This window comes from Aspergillus bombycis (genome assembly GCF_001792695.1).
Source record: "Aspergillus bombycis strain NRRL26010 chromosome Unknown contig00064, whole genome shotgun sequence".
Taxonomy (NCBI): domain Eukaryota; kingdom Fungi; phylum Ascomycota; class Eurotiomycetes; order Eurotiales; family Aspergillaceae; genus Aspergillus; species Aspergillus bombycis.
This window is the reverse complement of record NW_019170066.1, coordinates 107,683-120,252: the sequence shown is the minus strand read 5'-3', so window position 1 is coordinate 120,252 and position 12,570 is coordinate 107,683. Positions and strand designations below refer to the sequence as shown.

At 47.7% G+C, this 12,570-nt stretch overlaps 4 protein-coding genes across 4 annotated transcripts; 1 reads left to right on the top strand and 3 right to left on the bottom strand.

The window, feature by feature from the left end:
• Window positions 1-863: 863 nt before the first annotated feature.
• On the bottom strand, window positions 864-2,825 carry ABOM_007589 (HET domain-containing protein; the record flags this gene model as incomplete). The annotated part of the gene is made up of 4 exons (XM_022534718.1): window positions 864-1,190; window positions 1,254-2,162; window positions 2,219-2,328; window positions 2,414-2,825. 4 exons carry the CDS (start codon window positions 2,823-2,825, stop codon window positions 864-866), a joined length of 1,758 nt encoding a protein of 585 aa, XP_022387523.1.
• Window positions 2,826-3,741: 916 nt separating this feature from the next.
• Window positions 3,742-6,060, top strand: ABOM_007588 (Pfs domain protein; the record flags this gene model as incomplete). Its single annotated transcript, XM_022534717.1, has 1 exon — window positions 3,742-6,060. One exon carries the CDS (start codon window positions 3,742-3,744, stop codon window positions 6,058-6,060), a length of 2,319 nt encoding a protein of 772 aa, XP_022387524.1.
• A 1,971-nt stretch (window positions 6,061-8,031) lies between these two features.
• On the bottom strand, window positions 8,032-9,526 carry ABOM_007587 (endo-1,4-beta-xylanase; the record flags this gene model as incomplete). Its single annotated transcript, XM_022534716.1, has 9 exons — window positions 8,032-8,121; window positions 8,178-8,243; window positions 8,294-8,382; window positions 8,587-8,675; window positions 8,721-8,866; window positions 8,916-9,037; window positions 9,100-9,148; window positions 9,201-9,241; window positions 9,289-9,526. The coding sequence occupies 9 exons, from the start codon at window positions 9,524-9,526 to the stop codon at window positions 8,032-8,034; spliced, it is 930 nt and encodes a 309-aa protein (XP_022387515.1).
• A 743-nt stretch (window positions 9,527-10,269) lies between these two features.
• ABOM_007586 (Zn(II)2Cys6 transcription factor) lies at window positions 10,270-12,004 on the bottom strand (the record flags this gene model as incomplete). Its single annotated transcript, XM_022534715.1, has 2 exons — window positions 10,270-11,833; window positions 11,904-12,004. 2 exons carry the CDS (start codon window positions 12,002-12,004, stop codon window positions 10,270-10,272), a joined length of 1,665 nt encoding a protein of 554 aa, XP_022387516.1.
• Between the last annotated feature and the right edge of the window lie 566 nt (window positions 12,005-12,570).

The following is a 12,570-nucleotide window of genomic DNA, read 5'->3' as shown; positions in this document are numbered from 1 at the left end:
ATGCTATAGCCATTGTTGACGGTCGATCTAGTAAATCATGAGCTCTGGACGAAGATGATGCGCGGTAGCTAGCCTACCTATCCTATATTGAATGTAGTCATCGATTTATATACCCATACATCTTCAGTTATATCAATAGTCTAGCGTTCGGCAACGGTATCCGATCCCAACGTAAACCGCTATCAGACCGTTGAACTCGTGAGCTCTTCCTTATCTCCAGCTCAGGTGGTGTATGTCCCATCCTCCTCGTCATCCGCTCTTATGCAAAATTGCGCAGATCTTCCAGATTCAAAAAGAACATATCGGCGGATAGGGTGGTTCCTACCTAAAACCACAACTATACTTAAGAGATTAAATTAGATTATAGCTACATTACAGTAGTTAAATTATATTACTCTACAATTTAGAAAAAATCTTTATAGATTTTATAACTATTTTTCCATCTCTCTCTACTATCTTTCTATTAAGAGTACTCTGAATTAGTCTTTATAAAAAACCCCAAAATCATGACATAATCCCCTGAGCCACTATGTATATAACCTATCTTATTACTTATTTCTGGATCAGTTCTACAATCTTGAATATCCACAGCCTAACCCTTCGACATCGCAGTGAAAACTCGATACTTAAAGTCCATGACAATATGTTAGCAGTTCCCAGTGAGTATCAATGTGGGTCAAGGAATATGGTTATGTTACGCTAATGAGTATTCCATAGGCCTCCGTCGGGTGGTTCTTCGGGAACCTCGATCAACTCTGCATCTATATAGAAGGCCATGAATTCCTTAGATAAGAGCTGAGTCCAACTCTTTGAACGATCTACCATGAGCGCTCGTACCTCCAGAGCACTTTCATCTCGCTTCCTCATACAAGAGTTATAGGCTGAGGAGCATGCAATGTTTCCTCGAGATGTCGCACCACTTTCATATCACCCGATTGCACGATGATTAATCCAATTCTCCGAAACACGTGGGCCTCCACTTGGACAACAGCCAACGCGAACGCGTGATACCACTTCTCGGGCGATAGGCGCGCTTCGACCCCAAGGTACAAGTAGAAATAGGGCATTCCTCTTGAATCGTTTGTATTGTCAACATCCCAGTAAATGTCGAAGAGATTTGGCTCCAAGCTTGGCCACTTGTGCTCTGGAGTCACTCGGCAGATCAGAGTCAGTTTTGCACCTGCAGCTACCTGGATCAGGTCAGCAGTAATAACGCAATCAGACCGCAGTATTGATATGCAGTGAATAGCTACATGCCCGTCTATTGACAACCAAGACCATGATGGTGCGCGATTCGACTTCCGCAAAGATGGGCGAAAACCAGCAACGTTAAACCATGTCATGTGCTCGACAAATCGACTGGCCCACGCACCAAAGACGCACTTGTCGTTCCAAAGTTCTTCGAGGGTCGCGACAATCCCAGAGATTGCTCGAGGTCGGTCCTCGCTGTACGTAAGATTGCGAAACGTATACTGACGGACAAGCTCTGACCAAGATGCAGTTCTATCCTGTGAATGGAACAATGATCGCGAAGAAGGCTGTTCATTCTCGGGATATATTATGTAGCTTGGCAAAAGGCGCCTATATCCAAGGGTCTGGCAGTGAAAAAGAACCTCATAAGGACCGTAGTATAAAATTCGTCTAGCTAAGAGGGACTCTTGTAGTGCCCATCCCCTCTGAGCAAGAGGATCAAGATGCCAGCCAAAGTGGGCAAATTGGCATGGATGGCCGATCTGAACCTCGCCAGTTTTGCCGTTCGGCAACTGCACAGACAACGTAATGAAAGGACGATGTTTGCGAGAACTCTTCAGATATCCTTCACCCACAGATCTGGACGTTGCTGCTAGAATGGTCGCTGTCGAGTTGCGATATATATCTGCCATGGCCCCTATTTCTCTCTTTATATCCTCCTCGTCATCTTGAATAATACAGAGGGCATCGACCCACAAGTATTGATACCCCAAGTCGCGAGTAGTTTGCACGGCGTCTTGCATGGTTTGTGGAAGGAAGGTCACTCCAATACCATTCTTCAGGTCGTTGAAATTACGTTTTAACGTGACAAGTGGCTGATTTCTACCCCAACAGTAACTCAAGGTAAGGTATTGACTGTATCCACTGGCCCCGTCTAGGGAATGGAGATTGACGTTTGGCGATGCCGCTTCCTGTACGTTGATTACTCTAGTCGGGAGCTAGGAGGTCTGGCTGGCTGGCAATCAACATGGTGCAATTGACATTCCGAGATCATGGCCTTTGCCTTTGCAATTGTCCTTGGCGACGTGACATCAAGCTCCGGTGGGCGACTCAAAACCCACGACGCCGCTGGGTCGTCTATACTCAGTAAGCATGGGCATCTATCACCAATTGGAAATCTAAAGTAAGAAAAGCGAATGCAGCGTATGGACGGGTCACAAACCTTCGTAGGCAAATATGTCCAACTCATAGTTGATATCCGAGACGACATCGGCAAACTCAATGGAATGTAGACTAATGGAGAGCACATGCATGGGCGACTCGCCTGCGGAGCCTTGACTCAGACCGTTGCACTTTGGCCGAGCTTGAATCCGAAGAATAACATTCACAGACTCCTCTCGGAAGGATCGCTTATACAGACGACTGCCATTGAAGCAGCCAAGTATTACTCTACAGAGCGGACAGCTGTCCTTCTCCTTTAGTGTGGCCAAGTCAGAGTGCAAATAACCCTGGCTTTGCTCCAGCATATGACGGAAGCCATCCACTGACAAGGCAGACTTGCAACTGCTACAGCAATCACCATCTATGTCGAATTCCGCGCAACGGTGCTTAAGATCCACCGTATCAAGATCCATCACGGCTGGCTCTGCTAAAACGCGGAACCTAGGTGACTTGCAAAGAAAATGTCTAACCTAAGAAAGTCTTAATCCGCAGCAGTGCTGCATGTGATTGATAAAGGCAATGGTTACTGTGGATTGGAATGAGGATAAATCAATTATTGTGGTGTAGAGTGTCAGATAGTTCAAAGAGTTCAAGATGGGTGGAGCAGCAACCCCTCTTCACCATTTTACAAGCGCCCGGTCCAGCCTGCATATACAACCATTCTAATTTGGTTAGAGTGACACGGTAGGATGCTGCAGCCGCTGACAATCGACCCATTAGCGGTAGGCACAATTTCTTTTGATCCATTTCACATGCCCTACCTAAGATTTATATACGGAGAGTTTATATCTGATTCTGTGGATTATACTGCTGAAGATTTGCCAGTAAGGACTGTCCTTCTTCCTCCGGGTGTTATATTGTCTGACTGTCTTTGTTAAGGATATTAACAGCTTAAAATTTCAGAATATCTTTTAATAATTGCAATTATCGACCCAGACCGACTCTGCCCGTTGCGAATACCATATACAGCAGCAGTAGGAAACACATCGGACAGTATAAAAGCAGTTGTGGGGTCAATGCCGTCCAGAAGGAGGTGCAAAGGATAGAACAATACCTAGAAGGGAAATCCTATATCCGGCAAATGGAATTCTGGTTTCAATGAGAATAGATTGCTCCAGCCTTGCATCTTTAGCTCACTTTATCTAAACACTAAGATGGCCATGTGACCGTGGCTAACTCGCAGCCTTACCATCGTTTCTCTTTGTTCCCCTCACTTAACATTTATTCCCCAAAGACAACACTCTGAACCTTGCTCTTATGCTCTCAGCTATGGTACCCTAAAATAAGACATATACTTGTTGTTAAACTGCGCACATTTTGATAAGAGTAATGACAACACTCTCTCGGGACGATTACACAGTCGGGTGGATATGCGCCTTGCCTCCGGAGTTAGCAGCTGCGTACCTAATGATGGACAAAATACACCCAGACCTGGACATACCGCAGGCAGATCAAAATACATATATCCTTGGAAACATCGGTAAGCACAATGTTGTTATGGCGTGTTTACCAAGTGGCGGATATGGCATCGCCCCTGCTGCGACGGTAGCAGTACAACTGCGTACCACTTTCCCCTTCGTCCGATTTAGTTTAATGGTCGGGATTGGTGGAGGGGCGCCAAGCAGCGGTCGAGATATTCGATTAGGTGATATTGTGGTGGGCCTGCCAGAAGAAGGTTGTGGAGGCGTGATACAATATGATTTGGGTAAAATATTAAGCGGTGGACATTTCCACCGAACTGGTATGCTTAACCGGCCACCAGAGATCTTGTTGACTGCCGTCTCAAAACTCCGATCCTTTGACTTCTGGAAACGCAGTCAAGTTCCTGAATTTATTTCGCATGTCCAGGCTACAAGTGCGAAATTTGCACGACCGGAGCAGGAGGATCGCTTATTTCGAACAGACTACACTCACAGAGATGGCGATACATGTAAGGAGTGTGACCCAGCTCAAATAATTCGACGTTCTTTACGAAGCAACAATGACCCTGTCGTCCATTATGGACGGATTGCATCGGCAAATCAAGTCATGAAAGATAGCAGACGACGAGATCAGCTAGCTAAAAAGCTTGGGATATGCTGTGTGGAGATGGAAGCGGCAGGACTCATGAATAATATTCCATGTCTAGTCATTCGCGGTATCAGTGACTATGCCGACTCACACAAGAATGAGGAGTGGCAACTATATGCAGTGACAGCGGCGGCCGCATATGCCAAAGAGCTTATCCTTGCGGTTTCCACCAATCCGAGCAACCATCTCCCGACAACGCAAGAGCAGAAAGCAACGAGTCCTAGTCCCGCATTGAATACCACCGCAACTAACAAACTTGATATGTTGAATCAAGATCCGGAAATAGCCAAGGAGATAAATAACTTGTCTCAGCATGTAGCAACAGAGCATGGAGATGCACCCAGATCAAACCATACCAAAAGCCAAAATCGCCTAGAAGAGAACTCAGCTCCTGAGAAGAGCACACACATTTTATCCGCCATTAAAGAATTTGCATCTTTGGATATCCTGAGATTATCAGGTGGAACTGCCACGCTACGTAATACTGAAGAATGTGGAAAAACTCCGATCCAATTGTCCAAAGACAAGATAATACGACCAGAGCCAGTTCGAAACGATAATATCGAACAGGCTAGTCACACCACACTGAAAGGACATTCCCGTTTGGTAGCGTGTGTGTCCTTCTCCCCAAATGGGAAAACTATAGGCTCTGGATCTTTGGACCATCAAGTTAGGCTCTGGGATGCTACCAAAGGCATAACAAACTTCGTACTTAATGGTCATTCTGACCGTGTTAATACAATAGTATTTTCACCAGATGGACGACTACTGGCATCTGGGTCACGGGATAAAACAGTCCGGCTCTGGGATACTACTAAAGGCACAATACAAGTCGTACTGAATGGCCATATTGGCCGTGTGAGCACTATCAAATTCTCGCCAGACGGAAATCTAGTGGCGTCAGAATCTCTCGATGGGGATTACAAGCTCTGGCATAGTGCTACAGGCAACATGCACAGGATATTGAATGACCCATACCGTCGCCTGACCGCAGTTGAATTCTCGCCAGATAACAGAATGGTGGCATTGGGAACTCATGATGACAGTCTTGGGCTTTTGAACAATGCTACAGGTGCATTCCAAACGTTAAGAGGAACCTCGGTTGAAAAGGTGAATTGTATAGCATTTTCGCCAGATGGGTCAATGCTTGCATGTGTAGTTGGAAAGGAAATTACTCTTTGGAACACTACCACATGCACGATGCATTCAACATTGAGTGGCCATCGCCAGAGAATAAATATAATGGCATTCTCACCAGATGGGGCAGTGGTGGCATCTGGATCTAGTGATAGGACAGTCAGGCTTTGGCAAACTGGCACGGGTACAATGATTAAGATTCTGGCTGGCCATTCTAAACCTGTGAATGCTGTGGCATTCTCACCGAATGGAAAAATGACGGCATCAGGATCTGATGATAAAACTGTTAGGCTTTGGAATGTTTCCACGGGCGCGGCGCAAAGACTCACGAGCTATTGGGGTAAACATTGCAACAGCTTGGCATTCTCACCAGATGGGAGACTAGTAGCCTATCCATCCGGCGAGAATATCAAGATCTATACCACTGGCATACAGAATTAGGTTAGGATCCTCATGATGATGCAAGGTCTTGCCAGTTACCTTATCTTATTTCGTACCTTTTCGCAATATTTTGACCTCGAGACATTGACCACGCGCGACAGATGCCTGTTTGTGTGATAAATAGCTAGCGAGTTGATCACAAGGAAGGGTTCCATAGCCTATACATAGAACACTATCATTAATATCTGCTCCTTATTGTAGTCAATGATGGCTGCAGATGACAATGAAAGGGATTGTTAGTAGATAGGAGAGATGTAGTTCTTATACATCTCAGGTGATAGTTAACAGAATCAACCACCGAGCGGGCACTACCGCTGAGCCGGCAAATTTTCCTCAACGCCTATTATCATCATTATCTCACGCAGTTTGTGTTTTTATTATACAAAATGCCGCTTTCCAAGAAAGCCATCATCAGACAACTGTGTTTATCTAGAAATATAAAACAAAAATACTATCATGACTCAGCTGTCCTATAGTTGAACCTGCTCACCACCTACTTTTAACGTACCGGCTATTGACGTAAATGTATATCCACACGTTGCAGCCAAGTAGGTACAGTCCTTGCCCCTCTATGACTCATACGCTAAACTCCTACAAGGTATGTCTGGCTCAGTGGTGATACCAATGAAATCTCTCCTCAGCCAATGATCCACTCATTGACTGTTGAGACAACTGCAGTCCAATAACCTGGGCGCTTCAGCCTGTTGTCTATTTTCCGGAGCGCTTCGACCACGGCCGCTCACGTGGTCAATTATCGACAAGTAGCAACATCTATTTCCATAGCAGACAGTCCTGGATATGGCCGGCATAGGTCAATATGCGATAGAAAATATAAGGAGCTGGTAGATGTGTGGATCCCAGGCCCCTAGGAAAGTTAGTCCCGTGAAATAGAGCTAGAGGGGTGTTCGATCCAGAGCAGATCAATGGTATAAGACTGGAAGTCAGTCTAGATTTAGGGACCGGGTATGCAGGCTGACTGGGAGAAGGAAAGAGAGAGAGATTGTCATGGGCAGAGATTGCTGTACACTTCTCTAAATAATATATATTATCCCTATATGTAGTATGTGATATATCCTGCCTGTCTTACACTTTCTCCCTTGCTGATCTATTTTATTCAATCATTAATTATATTTAGATATATTATTTTATCTATTTTACTATTAAAAAATATTATTATATTAAAAGAATTCGTATCTACAGTGTCCTTGCTACAGAAATATAGTTTACTCTAGGCCATGGCAAGTAAGCATTAGCTGGGTACAACAGTTTCTCTTCAGTGACAGTCAATCATACCTAGCATTACTTTGTTCGACCAAGGCCGATGCGGCAAGGGAGCGACAGATCAAGTCACCATCCTCGGGGGGGATTTCGTCAAAGACGAGCTCTGTAAAGGTTCTTATTGTGGGTATTTTGTGTACTATTACATTGAAGATAGTTTATGCGGAAGGTGGTGAGACTACCTTGGAGGTCTTACTTCGGAGTTCTGTTGTAGAAGGGGAGACAGGACTGGAGAGAGGTCTTTTGGGTAACATGATGGGGTAAACAAAAGAACAAGTTTTCAAGACAGGTTGGGACTTGTGTTATCCCTGAGATAGGGTAGAGACTCCCTATGGAGTATGAAGCCTAACGGAGATCATAGCAGAAAAAGAGACCAGGGAGAGGAAGTGAGCGAAGAGTTAAGGATGGTCTGTTGGTGCCTCAGGCAAAATAGCTACCGTCATTGCTGAACTATAGTGAAGCTATGCCAGTGAATCCAAAACACTTTGAATTCCCCACCCGCCAGTGAAGGCCCTTACATAGATACGAATGGCAGTCCAATTGATTGTATGTACAGAGATAATCGGTAACTGGGTAGCAGAAGCAAATGTCCCGCAGTAGCAAAGACTACCGTGTAATTTGACTCTTGAATATCCACTGCCTCAGACTCACCCACTCACGTCCATAAGTGTGATAGATACAAGAAAAGCCGATTTACAGAGCATTGATGATGGCATTATACGCATCCTTGGCCTGGTAGTTGCTATCAAAAAGCAATGGGGAGGTGCTGGAGCGCCATGAGTCCTTTGTGCGTGTTAGTCCGGGTTCCTCTTATATAGCCAAAACTGTAAGAGACGTACCTTGTCGGATACACCCCACACAGTAATACCGACGCAGGAGCTGACGTCGAGACAGGCGTTGACCACCTGTAGAGATTAGTAAGTTTCTAACGAAGAACGTGGACACTTTCACTAACCTCGAGGTAAGACTCGGAGCTAGCGCCTTCGATATCCAGTTCGGTTACGGCGACCTCAGAAACACCGGTCGAGGCGAGCGCGGTCAGAGCTGTGCTTGTTGTTAGCTTTTTTTTATTTCACAGTTGGAGGTAGAGACTTATCCTTTGGCGCCGGAGATTGGGAAGCCATTCGCGCTAAGCAGTCAGTAGTGTTTACATAGTTACATCATTTTTCGGGACGCCTACCTATAGTGAGACTGGGAGCCTGCGCTAAGTTAGAAGGTAATCCTATCCACAGAACGGTGATAACTTACCGATGCCGTCAATTGGAACACCAGCGTCCAACCACTTCTTCACGTAGCTAACCATTCCCTGGGTTTTGGCGTAGTCCGCCGAATCCAGACTAACATTGTTAGCCACAGGTATGTGCATCTGGATGATCGCTTACTTGTAATCGTTAATGTATAGCTTAGCGCTAGGATCCGCCTCACGCGCAGTCTCAAAGGCAATTCGGACGAAGTCCTCTCCCAGGACCTGGGAAAAGACACTGTCACGCAGAGTACCGTCTTCGTCGAAGATCTCGTTGACGACATCCTGTGCTGGGTTAGAGCTGAACTCAAGAATTTGCACAATGGCAACGTACCCAGGCATAGATTTGACCCTTGTACCTCTGCATGATGGTCGTGATGTGGTTCTTGAGCACCTCAGTCAGGGTATCCTTGTCGGTGATCCCCTGCACCCAGGACGGGAGTTGCGAATGCCAGACTAAACACGCATTAACCTCAATCGGTGATTACACCCAGTTCACATGGAGGAGAGTAACAAACCCAAAGTATGCCCCCTCACAAGTTTATTATTGGATTTGGCATAATCAGCCTAGGATACCTCGTCAGCATCAACACTCACTCCCGCAAAGTGAGACACTTACCAGGAAATCAGCTCCACCAAAGCTGAAGCTACCCTGGCTCGCTGCTTTCATCAGCACACATCCAACAGCAAGAGACTAGGAGACAAACGCTCAAGAGCATCCCACTTCATGCTATTCTCGGGAGTCAGTTGGCCAAAGTCCGCCCGGACAATGGCCTCATTCTGGCTGTTCTGCAAGAGAGCCTGGTCCGAACAGGTACCGAAGTACTTCTTGCCATGGGCGACAAAGGCATCATTGATACTGGCGGCAGCCTGTCGACTGATGACGGCCGATGAGGCGAGGGAGGCGAAGAGAGTGCCGCTAGCAAGTGCCTTGAGATGTACCATTTTCAAGAAAAGGAATAGTTGCGAGAGTTGATAGCAATGCAATAGATAGACCCGATTGTGATCAAACAGAAACCAGCTCGAATGCCCTATTTATATTCCCAATCGACCTACGAGATGCCATTCTTCAGCCTGTTTCACCGAGGTCGACACGTTTAGCCTAATACTTCGGGCCAGTAATTCCTTTCCTAATCCAAAGCGGACCTGAGTGAGGGTCCACCAGGGCTGACCACAAAAGCCGACATTGGCCAAGCTCGACGGGTACTTTATTTCCTCCCGTTGGTGGAGAATATGGCGATCTGCAGGTGTCCCCGCAAACACGCCTTCATTTTAGCCTCCCTCACGCTTTCGGCAGATCGGGCCTCCTCAGCTACCCGCGGATGCAGGGCCTTTCTGCAGGAGACGGGGGGAACTGTGAATGTACCGTTCTTCCCTGGGTAAACGGGTAAAAGAGCAGGGTTCCTGTTTGTCGAGCGAAAGGATGTTGGGTTGGTTGGACTTGCCCCGGACTTGGCACTTTAGCTGAGACGGCATTGGAAACCACCGTTCGGACTCGGCAGTGATCCGAAACAGTTTGGTTGAATGTTCAGAGGGTCCTTAGTAATCTACTTCTTCTCACATTCTGTGGTTAGAGTGTCAAACTACAGGGTAGCGATATGCCTTTTTGTTTTCTTTTCCCGCCACGATATCTGCTATACATGTTATCGCCATGATATATATAGTTATTTACGAGCATCCAAGAAGAGTCATAACGTGCATCTCCGCCTCGCAGCCATAAGAGACTGCACGCAAGGCCAATCCTCCATACATTTCGTTTTTTCCAGACCCTGTTCAATTGAATATTCTTCCTGTCCTAAAGTGGACCATCGCCCCTTCTCCAATTTTCCCTCGGTTTTTGAATCCTCCTTCGACGCCACCGAACTCGTCGGGCTCCCACTATCTCGCGCAGAAGCCGATAGCCCATCAATCCCATGAAATCCTTGCAACCGCAACTCAGTCTTGATATGTTCTTCTGCAATAAACGCTGCCCAGTTCGAGTCAAAGACCCCCTCGCGATGCGGCCAAGACCGAAGCAGCTCGATCGCCCGCCAGCGCAGGCTGTAATCGGGACAGCCAATGGAAATGATATATAACGGGGGAACGACACCCATATCTAAGGTGTAGTTGGGACGCTCTCGGAACTTGTACATTACCGCTTCTACGAGAGCGAGGTTGGCTTTGTACTCGGGCTGGTATTGACTCAGTAAGACCTCGTCTCGGATGAGAGACGTTCGGATTGAAAGGGATGTGGTATGTCGGAGGATGTTGATCATATCTGCTCCTCGTTGGTCTTTCCGACCCAGTCGCGTATATGAGTAATTATAGAAGGCGTCGAATTGTGATGAGAAGTGGTTCAACTCGGAGAATAGCTTTTGTTGTTCCTGCTGTAGCCCTTTATAGTGGCATATTATTTCTTTGTCGGGCTTGGACCAGCAGTCCATGAGGAAGCCGAAGGCACGACTTAATAGGGGCTCGATGGCACGGCGTGCTTCACGGACATTAGAAAATAACAGATAGTCCTCGGTGGCGGAAACGTCCAGCTCGTCTTCGATGCGTAAGATCGGTCCTCCAACCTTGAAGCTCGCGGCTTGAATGTCCAACTGTGCGAATGCGGCGACGAGAGCTTCTTCCACCGGTGATTCATGCGGGGCCCAAGAGACGAGCTGTCTCTGAGCCTTCAGCTCGTTCAATATCCGTAGGCCACCCTCGAGGTGCTGAAAGGCATCATCATATCGCCCGCGTAGTAGCTCCATCAGCACGAACAAGAGACAGCATAGCAACATGACCTCCCGCAGACGCGGGTCTTGTGAGAAATGGCGTTCATTGAGAATGGCGAACGACCGCCCGGCCTGTTCCATGGTGAATCGATGCCAGGTGTTGTAGAGCTCCAGCTCCTGTCCGGGCAAGGGCATCCCGTGCATCTCGACATCCTGGTGAATGGCGCTGAGCGCCACAGCCGCATGGTACACGGCGGGTTCGGCATAGCTCATCTGCAGGACGAGCTTTTCCCACAACACTGAATTGAAAAATCCCGAAAGTGTCGGGACGGTGTAGTACTGGAAGTAGGAGAAGCAGCGGCGCTCATCCGTATTCGTGATCCAGCGAATACCACCGCCTACCTCGGGGAGCAGCCGACTCCAGGGCGTCTTCTTTCTGCTGGATCTCGCCGGCGGCGGCAGCCGTTGCAGGTCGTAGCCATCACAGGAGCGACCACTCGACGTGCAATTTCCACAGGCCCCTGGGGCTTCATCACACTTGACGTGGCGGGCCCTGAGTGCGATCGACGGTTAGTGTCACGCCAGACAACACGTCGCGCGGGGCATTTACTCGTAGGACTCACCGACAGGTCCGGCATCCAGTCCGCGACCTCTTGCTGGCAAAGTTCCGTTGTCGCGTCTTGTCCATGAATCTCCTCTTCTCGAGATTGTCGCAGGCACACATGGTTTATGGCGGAGAGATGAAAAAGAAAAGGGAAAGGGTGACCAAGCGAGGCTGAAACTGGGGTCAGGTTGAACGAATGAGCCGAGCGGGGCGGAGTCCAGCGTCAGCACTAGTCACACCCTAATGCAGTCTAAGTTTTGGGCTAAGGCCGTGGTGGCATTCTTGCGATACCAGAATGGATTCTCTGCAACGTCGGGCACCGGCACGATCAGCCCTCTCGATCTTGGTTTTTGCTTTTTTTTTATTTTTTTTATATCTGCGATCTCCCGCCGACGACGGAATCGCCTCCGTGTCATTATGACTCTTCGACTGCGGGAGGGTCTCTCCGCATTCATGCCGACCATGCGACGGGGCCCTGTCACCTGTGGCACTCGGGGCCAAGACCCAAGGATGACTGTGGCTGATAGGGCTGAGAGCCGGACTTGTCCGACCTCAGGCACCAATCCCGTGGTTTCCGGCGACGCTTTTCATGGTCGCCCACATCACTGGCAACATTCCTCCCTCGGCCATTCCGACTCGGGAATATAAACCTAACCCCGCTCTTCTCCACACACCCCCAGATACAA